The sequence below is a fragment of the Natrix helvetica genome, assembly GCF_964273705.1.
Source record: "Natrix helvetica genome assembly, chromosome: 3".
Lineage (NCBI taxonomy): Eukaryota > Metazoa > Chordata > Lepidosauria > Squamata > Natricidae > Natrix > Natrix helvetica.
The window spans coordinates 151,041,581-151,059,520 of record NC_138549.1 but is presented as its reverse complement, the minus strand read 5'-3'; the positions used below and the strand labels follow the sequence as shown (position 1 = coordinate 151,059,520).

Here is a 17,940-nt window from a genome sequence, read left to right as displayed (position 1 = left end):
TGTATATACATGCCAGTTGCCAAGCGTTCAAATTTTGATCATGTGACTGTGGGGATGTTTCACTGGTCGTAAGTATGACTGGGTTGTAAGTCACTTTTTTCACTGCCAACTTAAGTTTGAATGATTGCTAAATGAATGGTCATAAGTCAAGGACTACCTGTATGTCAGTTTTAATGCTTAGGCCTCAATTTGCCACCTCAGGCTAGCAGGAAACTAAATTTTTCATGAATCCTGTCCATGGTGTGTCAGCAGGCCGGAGGGTCCTAGGGGAGTCTGAAATTTTATGATGGCTCCATCATTATTAATATCTACTCTTTTCTGAGCCTGGTGGTTTATGTATGTTTAAATTAATGACTGTCTTATATTTTATAAGAGCTGAGGTGGTACAGTGGTTAAAACGCAGTACTGCAGGCTACGTTTGTTGACTGCTGGCTGCCTGCAATTTGGCAGATCGAATCTCACCAGGCTCAAGGTTGACTCATGTTTCCATCCTTCCAAAGTTGGTAAAACGAGGACCCAGATTGTGGGGAGCAATAGGCTGATTCTGTAAACAACTTACAGAGGACTGTAAAGCACTGGGAAGCGGTATAGTTTTAATGCTATTGCTATTGCTATTTTGAATGATGGTTTTCATGTATTTGTTTTATTTCATTCTGTTATGCTGCTCAGGGTTACTTTTTGTGAGGTGAAGGGGAGGTTACATAAATGTAATAAAAAAATTAACCCATAAGGACATACAAAGGAGATAGAAAACATGCAAGGTACATATTTGAACCTCTTGTCAGAGGGGCAAAATATGAAATATCTGAACAGAAATGAAAACACTTATTTTCAGTGGGCAATGTGCACTTTTTGCAGCATGTAGCAATTACAAATGGAGAAAATTCTTTCTATTTTGAACAGTAAACAATTACATAACTCTAGGACTCATATTTGTGAAGAGAAACCAAACATTTTTCATCTAATTACTTTTAGTGAAATTGAAACGTTTTCCCCATCCATCACATTGACATAGTTTAAATTCATTAAATCAGCATATACCCTCTAATCTATTTTAAGATTATTGCAAATGGTTGACTGTAGGACTTTATAACTCACAGTAACAACCTTCTTTCCTTGTGCATATTTTTCTATAAATATTCAATTTTAGACAAGTGTTCACTTTGAAAATTGTTTGAAAACAAATAAGAATTTTGGAGACATTTTCACTGGTAACAGGGTAACATTTTTGCAATTAATACATACCGGATAGCCAAAAGGTGTCTATGAATATCTTGACTTTGATGTTTCCAAAGTGCAGTCTACCTCACTTCTGACATCTCTCCCACTTCCATTGAATGCCCAGGGAAGAAACCAGAAAGCAGAACTTCCTTCCTCCCCCCAAAGCAGGAAATTTCCAGTATAAATAATGAGTACTGGGGGTTTTAACATCTCCAGTGATGAACTAAATGTATTTCATTAAGGAAAGGCAGCACCGTCACTTAGTTCCTAGTGAATACATGGGCGTGTCCATCTAATCATTTTGGTAATAGTAATGAAAGGATGTGTTATTACTTTTTTCCAGGATATCTGTGTATTTCCTTATCTATCCTGTGTAGTCTGCCTAGTTTGGTCTAGAGCAGTGTTTCTCAAACTTGGCGACTTTAAGTCCTGTGGACTTCAACTCCCAGAATTCCCCAGCCAGCTATGCTGGCTGGGGGATTCTGGGAGTTGAAGTCCACAGGACTTAAAGTCGCCAAGTTTGAGAAACACTGGTCTAGAGGCCTGGGATGCCTGGAAGTGTCTCCCAATCAAGTACTAACATGCCTGATTCTGCTTAGCTTTTGAACCCAGACAAGCTGGACAGTGGTGACACCTGCTGAGACTTATCAAGTTATCTTATTCTGTGTAGAATAACAATCAAGTTATAAACAGGAATATACATTGGTGGAGATGATAGATTACAAAAATGCAGAAATTATGTCCTTCTAAATATTAGGCTACAAATGCCAGCATTATCCTGATGAAGTAGAATGAATTGGAATCCAGTAACATCTGGGAGGTCCAGTTCTCCATTCCTAAGATAAGAGGTGTTGGGATGATCAGTATCTTCCAGTCTTACTCTACATGACTATAATAATGAGGGATACAAGACTAGTTAGATCAAACTAAAGGCTCTTGTTTTCAGCATTTTTTCCCTCATAGTAGGCAATCAAACATTTCCAGGAAGCTCATCAACAAAGCAAATCATAATACAGATAAATCTATCTTGCTATATGGATTTGTCAGCACTTTACTTCTTTTCCAATGAATATGAGTGAACTTTTAGTAGCATCCCATCCCCAAATTAGTGCATCGTAATAGAAGAAGTACATCCTTTTAATCTGTACCCTGAGATTACCATCAAAGAATTTTATTGGATGGCAATGAGAACAAGATGTGGAGGGGGAAATGGGAGAGCAGGAAAGGGAAGGAAAATATTTATACCATCCTATACATCATGCATAGATTTGTTAAGAGTTGGGAGTGCAAAATCAGCCATAGGGAATTATGTAGCATGATCATGATTTATGCTCCAATCCCTCTTCAGCACATCAGTCATTACAATCTCTCCTATTTATCTTCTATCAGTTTTGGATTAATTAAAAACCTTTCTAGGTTATGCTGGTAGCTTCCATGGTTTCCATCAGACAAACATTTATAAGGCAAGTTAGAAGTTCTTTCACAATTTCAGTTCTGTGGAAGCCACAAACAGTATTTGTTATAACTTTACAATCAGTACTTCATTTCTTTGGCAATCTTTGAGGATAAATTATGAATCAGAACATTTAAATGTCTGGGGTAGAAAACAATACTGAATATGAAAAAGTTAACATACAGTGTGAAAATATTTGGTTGCATGAAGACTCAGGATATGTGATGAAGATTAGCTGCAGCTACTGAATGTCATCTGAAATAAAGCTGTGTTTTAAAACTATAATTTGCATATTTATTAGATTCCATACTTCAGTTTCTAGCCCAATCCGGGTACTTGGATGTCTGCCTGTAAATTACACTGTGGGAATTGGGATGCTAGGACTATTATTGCCAGCACAATACTCAGACAGAAAAGCTTGTGTGGATGAATCTACTTCCTTTTGTTGCATTGAAGGAATGGAATACAGATGGAATCTTAAACTATTTTGTCCATTTTGCTCCAGATGTCTCTTGGCAGACTGAGATTTGAATTAGTTATAATGTATACTGGCTTGGAAGAATGCTGAAAATCCAGATGTGTAAGGTCAGTGCGTATTTTGCAATGGCTCAGGAAGAGGTTACTTCATACATGCTTTTGGAACAGATCACTTGTAATGAATAAATCCACAATGGTGTAGTTAAGGGTTTTGTTTATCATCTTGCTACCAATTTGCCTTTTTTCTGACACCAGATACGTTAAGTCTTCAATTCCCAATCAATCAGTAGACTGGAAGGATGTTCCTGGTGAGATCTTCATCTCTCTGGTAAACTTCACTGAAAGCATCAGATTCTTGGCTTGGGTAATTCTCAGAGTCCTCTGCTTTCTTCTTGTCACTGTTCCGCACAGCAGCTTCAAGGGCCTTTTGCCGGCGATAGAAATGGGAGAACTTATTGAAGATGATAGTGATAGGCAGTGCCACAACCAAAATCCCACCCAGGATGCAACCAGAAGCTGCTAGCTTGCCGGCGACAGTCACTGGTACCACGTCCCCATAGCCTACAGTTGTCATGCTAACTGTGCCCCACCACCAGCAAGCGGGAATAGTGTCAAAACCAACATCTTCCTCCTTTTCTGCAGTGTAGGCTATTCCAGAGAAAACAGACACCCCAACAGCCAAGTATAGGAGAAGAATTCCCACTTCTCTGTAGCTATGCTGAAAAAGAAAAGATAAAAAAAGGAAAAAATATGGAGGTAGGTAGTTAAGATCAATAACTAAAAATAGTATGAAGAGAGACCTCATTGTTTCAATGCTGGGTTGCCTCTACACTTTGAGTTTTATCCCTTACTGTTTCTATTATATCAGACCACAGTTGATTAAGATCATGATTGAAATTTAGAACAGAACAATATTTTGCCTTCACATATTTCCAATAATCTTTCATTTAAAAAAAAATAGCACGAAACAGAAGTACTTTAACACCAGCATTATTTATCAAGTTTTTTCAATGGTATGTGCATAAGCACATCTGGATTAATACTGTTAGGGATATAACCCTACGCTTGGCTTGGCAATGTATATAAGCTATGATTACTTTACTGTTACTTTATATTTTAGAGAGATGTAATTGGCTTGTTACCTCAAGCAGCTATAAGAGGGAGCCAGAATGGTTGTTAGATCGCTCTCTCCCTGTTTTGTTAGAAGCTGGTTGGTGTATTTTGAGGTATTGTGGTTTGCTACTGTTTAGCTATACTTTGTGTGTTAAACTGAGAATATTGATAACTGAATTACTGAACCGTGTATGACTTGGACTGATAACCGGATTCTGAATACCTCTATATTTCTACATAGTAAACTACTATATTTTTATACTATTCAGTGTCTCTGTATGCTGGTTTGTGCATGTTATTCCATATCACTCTCATTACGCTTCTCTGCATACTCGCTCTTCTAACGGGGAGCTTAATTACTTAACAAATACCCTCCAGATGCTTGGACTGTGATTCCTATTACCCTGTCAACAACCCATGTTGCAAACAATGGAGGTTGTACTCCAACACATCTGTATTGGGCATAGCTAGTGTTCATTTATTGTGGCAGGCAACAATATTCCAGAGTTTGAGGAACAGATTACTGGCAGGTAGACTCTAAAACTTCAGCATTCAAAATAGAGATACTCCTTCAGTGAGTTGCATTAACAAAAGGAAGCCAAGAGATCTTGCCTATATCATCAATTCTGCTGCCAATACGACCAACACTTCAGAGCCAAAATTGAGGGGTAGGGAAAACAGATAAATTACAATTGACTCACGTTGTCTTTGCAAGGAATGGCATACAAAATAAGGTTTAAGCACCTTCTCACCATATTTGACCTGTACTTACCATTTCATCTCATATAAGTATTTTTCTTAGTAGTATGTGTAGTTCCATCTTTATGATGTGACTCCAAAAACATACTTAAATGTTTATTAAATTCTTCCCATATACTTCCCATATAAACATAAGTATTGAGTACTTCCCATATAAACATAAGTATTGAGTACTTCCCATATAAACATAAGTATTGAGTACTTCCCATATAAATATAAGTATAGAGTTTCTGCATGTGATATCACTGTTACACAAACTGCACTGCTTGCCAGTTTTCAGGAGCCCATTAAATTGGGGGTGCCTGATGGGACAGAGGGGATTCTCACCCCCAGGCTCCCATCATCTTGGTTTTTAATTTTAAAATTTCTGTTGTACTTTAATTTGGTTTTTTTGCACTTTATAACTTTTATTATATTGTAAACTGCCCAGAGTCACCGTATTAGTGAGATGGGTGGCACTGACATCCAATAAATGAATAAACAATAAAGATCAAAGGTCAGTGATCTCCAGACAGAAGTTAGTTTCTAGGCTTCATCCATTCCTATTACTTTCAGCCCTGAAGAGCCTGGGTTGTGATATAAGCACCAGTTTTTTCACACAGTTGAAAGTTTTATCATGGTAATATTTGAAATTACTTGTAGTGTGTGAGGGTAGCTGAGATTTTTATAGTTTAGCTTGTTCATCACTGCTGCTCTGTACCACTTTACTTTGGAGTAACCTTCAACAAGTTCATTTGGTCTTACTTCTGAGCAGATATGTATAGGAGTGTGCTATAATTCTCACTTATTTAAATGGGATTCACTCATTTTAACTGAATGGAGGATTGAGACCCATCTCCCCCTACTGCACCAGGTGATATATTCTTCTCAAGCAAGGCAACTTTCCAGATCAATGACCTTTTTTAATATCTCTCAGAATATAAAACAAAGTATTTTTCTGTGCAACATTTCTGGGACTAATGCAAACTCTCCAGATAACTTATTAATGCTTTGGTGCTTCTTTGATTCCCAAGGACAGAAGGGCAGAATGTGGTGATGGCAATGATCACTCTAATATCTGCTTTTAAGGACAAAGGCTGTTGCTGAACTCTAGACTGGCGCCATCAGTCATATCTCAGTTTGTATCGAGTCAAGATCTGCATCTGGCAGGCAGAAAGATGGATGTCTTAGTGACAAATAAATATCTTTCATTAGCCTATTTTATAGGTTTGAAGCAGACATATAAAATGGGGATGTCTACTCAGTGCCTTCAGAATGCAATACGATCCCTACACAGCTGCAAGTAAAATCAAGACATGGACTGATTTCAGATTTAGCATCTATAGTTTTACAAGAGATAAATAACTGAGGAACAAATGTGCTTCTGCTGTCCCCTTCCATAGGCTTCCCCTTTTCCTGGATCAAATCTGGCAATCTTTCTTTTATGCAATGAGATTGAATATCCAGAGTCAGTTCTCAGAATACGCGATCAGAAGAAGCAGCCCTTCCAGGTCCTGAGCCAGACAGAGGTATCAAGCTTCTTTAGTTGCTATGGTCCCAAACAAAAAAATTATTTATCACAACTGTGCTGTCATTGGAGATTCCTTTCTTTGTTGTTGACAAGTAGTCCGTCTTCTGCCCTCCTTGCTTTCCCTGTAGCATAAAAATCACAACCACCATCAAAGCATGTGATTAGGGAAGACAGAAGAAGCTTTTTAGAAGAAAGCTGCAATTATCCTGGCAAATCACTCTCCTTCAGCTCCAGGCTTCAATCTTAACAGGGTTTTAAGAGTCACAATCCTAATTTACTTTTTCTTAAAATTTACAAACAGACATTTCCTTTAGCATATGTATAAGAAATCCAGCTCGGAGTTGATTGGATTTGTAACTTCCAAGACGTACGTATTTGGACAAAAACCTGCTATTTGTCCAAAACAGATACCAAACTATAATTGTTCTGAGGACCAGCAGGAAGATGAGACAAACTGTTGCTGGAAGTGAGGCTGATATAACCAAGGCCATTGACAAAAGATACCAAGATGACCAATCAATGTTAGGCAGACATGGTAGGTGGGAAATGGAAATTCCTTTTCAAAAACATACAAGGAACCCAGCAGACGCAGTAGATAGATTCAATCCAGAGCAGAACAAGGACTGTCAGAGCTGGGTATTTATAGGCATGGTATTGACAAATAGAAAGAGACAACGCAGTACAGTCAGGCACAAAATGAAGCTGCCAAAGAAAACGATAGCCTAGCCAGTCAAAATGTATTCATTAAAGTATACGCAAGAAAGAAGCAGAGGAACATGGTTAAGCTGCAAGAAGAGAAGAGAATGTAACTAGCTAAGGACTAGGAAGTCCAGTGCTTTGAATAAAGAGAAAATGATGTGCACAAAGGAATTAGTCACAGACTGAAATGTGCAGTTTACACTTGAATAGAATGGGTTGCAGTCCCTGGATCAATAATACATTTCCCACTTTTTAGACAAGCCATAACATTTATTTTCATCCTCTCACTTCCCTGGCTGCTTCAATCGAAGGGAAAGCAATAAACCAAAACGTTCTTGCAACATTAAGGCAGCAATAAGAAATGCACTGCCCAGGAAGCAGGTGCCTCATGCATGCTGCATACTCTCTATTTTCTCTATGAAGAAGCCTGTGGTTTGATCTCAATATAACTTGCAGTGGCATCTCCAGCACTCCTGGTCTCTACTGAAACAGTTTGGATTATTAGATGAAACCAAGCATAATATATTAATTAGAGTTAGCAATTTAACTCCCTTTGTTTCTTTATGAAGCCATGTGTTAGTAAGGGAAGGAAGTGGGCTGCTCACTACTAGCCCTATAGAATCAAAGAAACCTAACAGCAAACCAAAGCTCTCCTCTTGGCTACCTACTACAGCTGGACCATAAGCAAGTATCAGCGCCAAGATGATTGGCTAGGTCTAATCCAGATTCTGTCTTACTTACTGCAGGAAGGGGCACTTCCTTCAAATGAGACATTGATCTGATTTGTACAATGCTCTAGTCTATAATTGAACAAAGCTTTATTAAAACTGGTTTGCTTAAGTTCATATTATAAGCAGTATCACCAGCATGTGTTTGTCAGCAAAATGACGAGGTTCATACGTAAAACTAAATTATAGTCAAAGACTCCATAATTTTGCTTAGTGCTGGGTGTGAAATTAATTACTGGAGAAATAAAAGAAGAAAGCAAAGAGAGCATTTTGGTTGTTTTAGTATTTTAACAATATGTGATGGTGGTTTGGGTAACAAATGATTACTCAAACACCCAAATCTGTTTTCTCTTTCTCATATACCTCATGCTCTCTCTCATAATCAGTTCTTTTATCCAATGCCTCACATTCCACAAAGCCGTTGACTTAAAACCTGTAATTCATGGATAGGCAATACAATGTCTTTTCAGTTTACAACTCCCATCGATCCAGTTGACATGGTCAATGACTTCTGACAGCTGCCCTTCAAAGCCCTTGGCAGCTTACTTGAACTTTAGTTGTAAATAACAAATGAGCTGACATTTAGATTTTTCTAGCTACATTTATATATGTTTATGTCGAATATATGGACTTAAACTAGTCATAATGCATTTTCCAAAGTGTAAACATTGCCTGCTGCTTAAAAGACAACAAGGTAACTCCAAACAGGTCCAGGAGAAGCCTTTTCTGCTGTGGCCCCCTCTCTCTGGAATATTTTCCTAGCAGAGGTAAGATCTGGCCCTGCATTCCTGGTCTCCTGGAATAGTCTAATAACTTGGCTCAGCTGTTTGACCTGCTAAATCAGAGCTGGCTGATGGGGGTAGAGAAGATTCTCACCCTCCGGGCTGCCCATCATCTTGATTCTTAACGTTGAATCTTTTTATTCTAATTTTAATTGTTTTAGCATCGTTTTATTATATTGTAAGCTGCCTAGAGTTGCTGCATTAGTGAGATGGGTAGCACAGAAATGTAATAAGCAAACTTCTTTTGCATATTACATTTTTCTGGGAAGCCAATTCAATAACTGGGATGATACAATGAAGAGAAGACATTTATCTTATTATCCTTAGCATCCTTTTCTCTTCCATTAACTTTCTTCCCCTTTGAATTTATATTGAAACCATCAACACTGATTATGTAAATACTGTATCCTGATTTGGGTTGGGATCAATGTACTGCACCCATCTTGTTACAGCATCCTTTCTTATATGATTGTTTACTAAGTATTTTATCCTCTTTAGGAAAACTAAAAACACAAAGAAAAAGGGTCTTTGTTAAAATATGAGGAAGCCTAATATGAGTATTATTGACAAACTCATATTTATACATGGGATATTTCTACTTACCCTTACTTAATCTCCCAACAGTATTTTGAATATAACTGATGATTCTACTGATTTGCAGAACTGAGTCCAAGGAGCAGAAATCTCTACTCTGCTCTAAGTGAGCAGGTCTCACAATAACAAAAGCGTTTTCCATGCAAAACAAATACAATAAATAATTTGCTTTGCTTTTCCACATCCGCACTCTTATTTCACAGTATGTGTATTCATATGATCATATGCCACTATATATTTGGTTAAATTATTTTTAAACCTGAATGGGGTAAGGAATTATTGTTTTAAAAATGGATACACCACCCAGTTTGTGCGTGTGCCAGTCGGCATTTAAACTATCATAACATGTATTTCATTTTGTTTTAGTTATTTGTAGGAACTTATCCCATAAATTCTTCACAACCCTTGTCAGCTCCTAAACGATCTTGTCTAGTTCCTGAAGGACTGGATAGGGAAGCAACTGGGAACGAAAGAGCTGTCAGACTGAGAAACCCAATTAAAAAAATAAGCAATGGCAAATCACTTCCATAATCCCGCATGAAAAATGTACAGATAGGTTCACTAGGAGCTGAGTTTGATTTAAGGGCTTTCTTATCCCAATCACAAACTGATATTCAACCAAACTAATGTGTACATGGTGTGTTTAGTGCGAGATGCACAGTCATTTAAAGTATTTTGTTCTGCTTCCTTACTTCAAAACATGTAAAGCAGCTCACAGCTCTTGTAAATAAACAGAATCAAGGGAGACCCATCCTTCTTACTGAAATCAGTGGGAGAAAACGTTTCATTTTCTATTCAAAACCAGGATTAAAGAAGGAAAGAACATACATTTTCAGTGTTGAGGTTTATTGCAATTTTTTAAAAAAGGTTAAAAGATGTTCTTTCTCTCATCTAGGCAGTTTCGTTAACGACTGATGGATGAGGATAATGGCTGAGAAGTAGACTGATAGGGTAAGCCACTCAAATTCCCATACTATAACTATCCCCATTAAAGACCCCACCTCCAAATCAAACAAAGCAGAAGCACTAAACACTTTCCATGAACACATATGGATCATGCATGATTTAAACAGAGGTGGCATGGCTTCCCATCTGTTCCTTTTCCCATTCATATCACGCTCTAGATAGCCTATCAAACAGACATTAGTCTTGGGGATGTTGATTCCATCTGGTTTGTGAAAACCAACTATTGGAAAAAGTTAGTTTAATAAAATGTAACAGTCTCACTGGGGGAAGTGAGTTGGGAAAGTCAAGCCTGACTGCCCTCTTCTTTCAAGAAGGGCAATGAACATTTCTAGTTCACAGTGGTCTGTGACGTTTTTGTGAATATTTACTGTAATTCTAAGGTCCCCTAGCATTGTGGCCCACCAGTGGCCAGCGGAGCTGGTGGCAGATTCGGACAATGAGGAGGTTGGGGAGGAACATGGGCCAGTCCTGGACTCTGGGGAAGGCTCTAATGAATGCTCTGCGTCAGAGGCGGAGATGGGGCCAGGGCTGTCTGACAGTTATCAGCTGCCTTTGGAGTCGGGATATCAGTGGGGCAGAAGAACAGCTGGAGCCTGTTTCCAATGTGGGCATGCACAGAGCTGCCAGAAGAAGGGAACAGCTAAGGAACAAGGGCCGGGAGTAAAGGCACAGGTGGATGGTGAATGGCCCTTCCCATAAGGAATAAAGAGGAGCGAAAGGGGAGGCGTGTTTGCAGGAGACAATTAATTCAATTCATTAGGGTGAAGATCCGTTCCTGAATTCTTGCCAAGTATTTGCTGCTACAGCGTGGCATTTGGAAGATATCGGCCTGGCAACTCTCCAAGCCTGATAAAGGTCTGTAGTTGTGAAACACTGTTTGCTGGGACTTTACTGGAGAGGAAGTCCCTTTAACCTAAATAAAAGATGTTTTATCGGGATGAGGAGTCTGTTTCATGATCTTGGGAAGCCTAGGTCAGAACACCTAGATCAGGCTGCAGCTCACCTCTGGACCGTGAGTTCTTTGCAACCAGGCCACGGAAGCAGTGGGAAAGTGTGCCTGTGGACATCACAAGCGGGCAAGCGAGCGTGTGCACACACTCCATTTGCACAAGTGGTAGACATGCATGCCTGCAAATGGAGCTACGAGTATGGGTGTGCTCGGCACTCATGTAGAAACATCTCCTTCCCCCAACGCCAGTCCGCAAAGATAAAAAGTTTGGGGAACTCTGCCCTAGAGAAGGAGAGACTGGCTTCCATTCCCATATGGTGGTGGGGCATTTATAGGGGAAGCAGCATATGCTGCTTGCTGTTTCACATCCTGCTTCTATATTCTGTGGCTCAGGGGTGAAATGTTCCAGTTCAGACCGGTTCGCCCGAACCGGTAGTAAAAAATGCTACTGGTTCGGGCAAACTGGTAGCTCCGATGATTGGCGCTGCGACAATCAGCTGTGCCGCACGATTAGAAATTGTGCGGCACAGCTGATCATTGGAACTACTGGTTTGTCTGAACCAGTACCATTTTCTTACTACCGGTTCGGGTGAATAGTGCACATGCGTGCACAAAGCAAACCAGTAGTGAAGCGAACCGGTAGCAGACTTCAGAGCATTTCACCCCTGTTGTGGATGCATTTTGGAAATGATGTTCCACTAAGCTTCTTGGGTAGGAAGGCAATCAGAACGGCAAGTATATATGGTGAGAGAAAAAATAACAAGAAACATACATATAATAACAAACAAACGAATAAAAACTTTTCTGAAGGATCTGAAACCTTACAAGGACTTTTTGTTGAAAGAAGGGAAAAACTGTTATGATGATCTATGGGTTTGAGGATTAATAAGATGTGGACAAGTTGGAAGTTCAAGGCATTTGTACAGCATTCAAAGGGGGAGGGAGAATTATAAGACTGTAATTCTCTGTTGAAGAGAAGATCAGAAGCCATTACATTTTGTACACTCATTTTCTTTTCTTTTTTCTTTTCTGGTACCTTTTTCCTTCCTTCTTTTCCCTTTTAAATTTTTTTCTTTAGATTTGACTTTTACTATATGTGAAATTTTAATAAGTAGAAAGAAAGAAAAAAGAAAGAAAAAAGAGAAAAGAAAGAAAGAAAAAAGAAAGAAAGAAAGAAATGAATCAAAGAATCAATTTCATGTATATGATTGGGTGAAAGAAATGGCAGTTCAGGTTATCAGAGACTACACAAAAGAGAATATTTAGAGGGCATCGCTCAACAAATTGCACAAAGTAAACATAAATGTGAAGTAGCATAAAACCATTTTTTCCTCCTTCATCAAGATTGGAGACATCTCAGAGGCTGAGAGAGAGCTTGTGGAGCTGAAGTCAGAAGGAAGACATTCATAGTTATTATCGTCAGCTATTCTTTCCAGTTGTTTGATGCTTATAGCCCCAGACTACAGTAATCCCTTGGGACTTTCTGGAATGCCAGATACAGCGAATTAGCCTTCTAAGCATAATATCTGGATCCTATACTAGCTAGAGCCTCTCTCTCAGAATTCATTAGCGTTCTTTGAAGCAGATATGACTTTTCTAGACTTACTGAACATTACAAGCAAAGAGTAAAAATAAAGACACCAACATTAATTTCAGTCCCTTAATATCTGCCCTGTGCCATAGGAGATCACCCTTCTCAGTCACCTGTTCTGACAACCAGTCACCTGCACACATCAGCTGGCCCTGAACTTTCTGGTGCCAGGTGGTGCTCTTGCAGGTTAGCCTTAGGCTGCCTGGCAGCAAGCTGATAAATAAATGAGCTACAATCAACCAAGCTGAACAAATAACGTAAGTTTTAGGAATCGAGATGGAAAATTCAAGGTTTGCAAGATTTTTTTTTTCCAATGCTGTCTGCTTTCCTCCTCCAAATCTTCTTTTTTTATGGAAAGGAACAAAAGCCTGAACATAAACACAGCCAACTGCAGAGGACCACAATAGAAAACTGTCACTGAATTCTGCAGGGTATAGAGCTCAATATGTGTAAATACTGCATTTAAAACAGGCCATGTTAACCCATATTCCATGCCAAGAGCTTACTTTTGCCATTACATAAATCAAACAAAGAAAGCTTTTGGAGGCCAGACAGAATACAGGAATATTTCACATTCATTCCATATATAGAGGCAAGGAGAGATATAATTGTACAGATTGCTATGCTATGCTATGCTATGCTATGCTATGCTATGCTATGCTATCTCATTCCATTCTGTTTTGGGAGTGTTGAAGTGGAGATGATGCTAGACAGATATAAATAAAACTGAAGGAAATGTAGATGTTGAGAATAGGTGGGCATTTTTGATAGGAACAAGGTTTACTATGGAAACAGAAGATAGTTTTGTCTGTTTGGCAAGGAATATTGGATTTCCAACTCAATTGGGCTTTATAACTCTGCATGCTAATTTGCCAGTAACTGCCAGCAAATTTGGAGAATGACATAGCAGCAAACTGATTGGAAGAAGTCAATCTAAATACCAATACCAGAGAAGAGACTTACCAGAGTATGTACATTATCATACAATTCAGTGGCTAAGACGCTGAGCTTGTCCATCAGAAAGGTCGGCAGTTCGGCGGTTCAAATCCCTAGGGCTGTGTAACGGAGTGAGCTCCCGTTACTTGTCCCAGCTTCTGCCAACCTAGCAGTTCAGAAGCACATAAAAAATGCAAGGAGAAAAATTGGGACCTTTGGCGGGAAGGTAACAATGTTCTGTGCTCCTTTGGCATTTAGTCATGCTGGCCACATGACCATGGAGACGTCTTCGGACAGCGCTGGCTATTTGGCTTTGAAAGAGAGATGAGCACCGCCCCCTAGAGTCAGGAACAACTAGCACATATGTGCGAGGGGAACCCTTACCTATAATTTCACGTACTAGCAAAATAATGCTCAGGATCATTCAACATAGATTAGAGCCCTACATGGAAAAAGAGAAACTGAGCATTTGAGCTGGAGTTAGAAACAGTCAAGGAAGATGAGACATTATTGCTGATTCATGCTGTATAATTAAGAAAGGCAAAGAATACCAGAGAGAGATACCTTTGTGCTTAGAAAAACGGGAATCCCAGGAAATCCCATTGTGCCCATGAGAAATCTATACAGAAGTCAGGAAGCCACAGTATAAACAACACATGGCAAAACAGACTGGCTTCAAAGTGACAAAGGAGTGGTACAGGGCTGTATACTTTCTCCATTTTATTCAACCTGTTGAATATGGGAAGATGGTTTGAAAGAAGATGAATAACTTCAATAGCTTGTGCGATGCTGATGACACCACTGTAGAAGCCAAAAGTCCAAAAGGATCTACAAAGTTTAGCTATAAAAGTCAAAAAGCAAAGTGAAGAATATGGCTAACAATATAGAGAAAGAAAATTACCTGGTACTACAACCAGTTTTTGAATTGATAATGAAGATAATGAAGAGTTAGACAAAAGATCCTACCTTTTAGGATCAACTATCAACAGTAAAGGAATCAGTCATCAGAAAATATACTACAGCGTAGCAAAGCAAATATGAAGGCCCTGAAAAAGATACCCAGGTGCTGTGATGAGTCTATACCTACAAAGATCAGAATAAGGCAGGCAATGATATTCCCCCTGGCACTCTATGGAAGGGAAAGAATTGGATTTTGCAGAAGCAGGATAGGAAGAGTATTGATGCTATTGAACTTTGGTGTTGAAAAAGACACCTGGGACTATTGTGGACAGCTAAGAAAACAAACAAATGGATCATCAAACAAATCAACCCAGAGTTCTCACTGAAGGCACAAAGGACCAGGCTCAAATTATTATATTTTGGAAAATTAGCAAAAATCAAGTTAATCCCGGGAAAAGGGGAAAGGCAAAGAGGACAATCAGCAGCAAGGTGGGTGGACTCAAGAGTGGCCATGACTGCAGAATTGGAAGACCTAAAAGACCAGGTGAGGTCCAGATCATCATGGAGAATATCTATGTCAGGGGTGTCCAAACTTGGGAACTTTAAGACTTGTGGACTTCAACTCCCAGAATTCCCCAGCCAGCTGGGGAATTCTGGGAGTTGAAGTCCACAAGTCTTAAAGTTCCCAAGTTTGGACACCTCTGATCTATGTGATCACTAAGAGTCAACATGATTTGAATGGACATAATCACACAATTATTCATTATTTCAATTGAACTTTAAAAAGTTCAAAAGCATGAGTAACTTCACCAGGTTGAAATCAGACACAAACCTAAGCTTGAAACAAGACAAAAGTGCTTTTGGCTACTCTTTTGATTATTTTTTTCTTAGAAATACGAAATAATAAAAATAAATGAGCTGAAGCTCATTTACCTTCAAGGTAGCTCCTAAAGACCTCAGGCCTGTTGAATGCCTTGCCAGCTTCAGCACTCGGAATATCCTCATAAGACGAAACACTTGCACCACCTTTCCCAAATTTCCCAGTTCTGAATCTGTCTTCGTGGTCACATCGACCCAGAGGGTGAAATAGAAAGGCAACACTGAGACAATGTCAATCAGATTGAGGGGATGCTGGAAAAACTTCCTCAAGTTTGGAGCCAAAAGCAAGCGGGCAGTGACTTCAAACGTGAACCAGGAGATGCAGAAATACTCCAGGTTTTGCAACACAGAGTCATCCTTCAACTTGCCCTCCTCGTCAAGCTGCTGGTATTCTGGCATGCTGTGAATACACATGGTAGCTATGGAAACCAGCACAACACTGATAGACAGAAAGCTGAAGAGTTTGCTTGGGATGGAGTATCCTGGATTTTCCATGGTGAGCCAAAGGCGCTTGCGCAGATTGCCGCAGCGGAGCGTACTATAGCGAAGCAGGTCATGATTGAAATCTAAGATCTCATCTGGGGACGTATCCACACTGCTAACTTCACTTTCCTCATCCCAGTTGTGATGATGCCTCTCCAGTTTCCTTTCATGATAGCGATAGCTGCAGCAGGAATCCAGAAAGAATTCATTAATGCCCCAGTATTCTATCTCTTGGCAAAAGGAGAAGACACACAGTTCCTCCATAACGTGCAACTTGCCAGTCTGGTAAAAATGGAGCAGGTATAGGAAGAAGCCAGGATTCCGATCAAAGTAGAACTCCCTGGCACTCACATCATAATCATCACACAGCTGTAGGATGGACTCTTCAGAGTCGCAGGAAAGCAAGCGCCCAAGCCGAGTGTCAGGAAATTTGGAGAGGGCACTCGAACTGAGTCTCCGTCTCAGGCCCCCAATATTGACGTTGATGACCTCATCCTCAAAATCAGAATCCCAATAGTTTAATCTTCTGTTGACCATGATCAGTAGAGATGGGGCTAATTTGGCCTGCAGACAACACTGAAACAGAAAGAAAAGAGAAGATTCTTTGCTTAAGCTAATTGGCAAAACAAATCAATTATCCAAAACATCTAAAGATAGTTTTTTGCCTAAGAATCCCCTAGCTGTTTAGATTTTTTTATAACAAACAAAGGTAATAAGTTCTACAACTAGGAGTGTACATGTGCTTTGATCATGTAGTTTAGAAAGAATCCCAATACACTTTTCAATTAAAGAGGTTTTTAAAAAAAAATCCGGCGCAAACTGACATTTGAAATCTATGTTTTTCATGGAACTACCAACAGCTTTTTTTTCCTACACAAAAACAGAAGGGAGGATGATTTGGAATGGAAATGACCGTTGGCTTACCTGAATGGTCGTTTTCTAGGTGCTGCTTGGAGTGTCCAAACATGGGTTAACTTCAGCTTGCTGCCCAAGGACTGAGTTCAAAGTTCGTGTAGCCACGCCTCATGCTCCCTTTAGAGGCCAGTTTTAAAAAATGAAGGTATGAGTCCTAGAAGGATGTTGTACCCAAGCTATGTAGTCCCAGGGTGGGAAGAAAGAATGTCCTGGTTAGCGGGAGTCGGGATGACCCGTTGCAAGACCCGTCTTCCAAAGGAAGCTTCTGCGGCCGCAAAGGAGTCCAATCTGTAATTCCAAATGAAAGGAGATGGTGAGGAGCAGGTAGCTGCCTTGCAGATCTCCTTGATAGGTGCTTGTGTGGCCCAAGTGGCCATAGTCGCCACGCTCCTTGTGGAGTGCACTGTTATACGAGGAGGAACAGGCCTAGCTTGATGTTCGTAAGCTAGCTTAATGCAGGCGCGCAGCCAACGTCCTATGGTGGAAGATGACACCTTCCTGCCCATGGAGGTGGGCTAGAATGATATGAAGAACGATTCCGACTTGCGAAAGGAAGCTGTCCTCTTTTTGTATACCTGCACAGCGCGGCACACATCCAATTTGTGCCAGATGCGCTCCCTGGGATGTTTGGGGTGCGGGCAAAAGTTGGGAAGGATGACCTCCTGCGTCCTATGGAATAAGGTATTAATTTTTGGGAGAAACGCCGGGTCCAATCGCAGAATGACTCTGTCCGAATGTATAATACAAAGGACCTCCCTAACTGAGAGCGCTGCCAGCTCTGAAATTCTGCACGCTGAAGTGATAGCTACGAGAAAGGCAGTCTTAAATGTCAAATGTCGTAGGCTAATGGAATTGGCGAATGAAATCACACCAATGTTAAGGTCTGCAGGACAATCGATAGGTCCCAAGTAGGGTATCGGTGTACAGTCAGGGGGTGGAGGTTGGTAGCCCCCTTTAGGAAACTGCGGACCCTTGGGTGTCTGCT

General features: G+C 40.0%; 1 protein-coding gene across 2 annotated transcripts in view; it reads right to left on the bottom strand.

Annotated features, from left to right (window-relative positions):
- Positions 1-1,758: 1,758 nt before the first annotated feature.
- Positions 1,759-17,940, bottom strand: part of KCNS1 (potassium voltage-gated channel modifier subfamily S member 1) — a 41,030-nt gene continuing 24,848 nt past the window's right edge. For both annotated transcript variants that reach the window (XM_081947006.1, XM_081947005.1), the window contains exons 2-3: positions 15,612-16,616; positions 1,759-3,869 (exon numbers count right to left, since the gene is read on the bottom strand). In XM_081947006.1, coding sequence (XP_081803132.1) covers positions 3,435-3,869; positions 15,612-16,577 — 1,401 coding nt within the window. In that variant the 5' untranslated portion in view covers positions 16,578-16,616 and the 3' untranslated portion in view covers positions 1,759-3,434. The remainder of the gene's footprint in view (positions 3,870-15,611; positions 16,617-17,940) is intronic.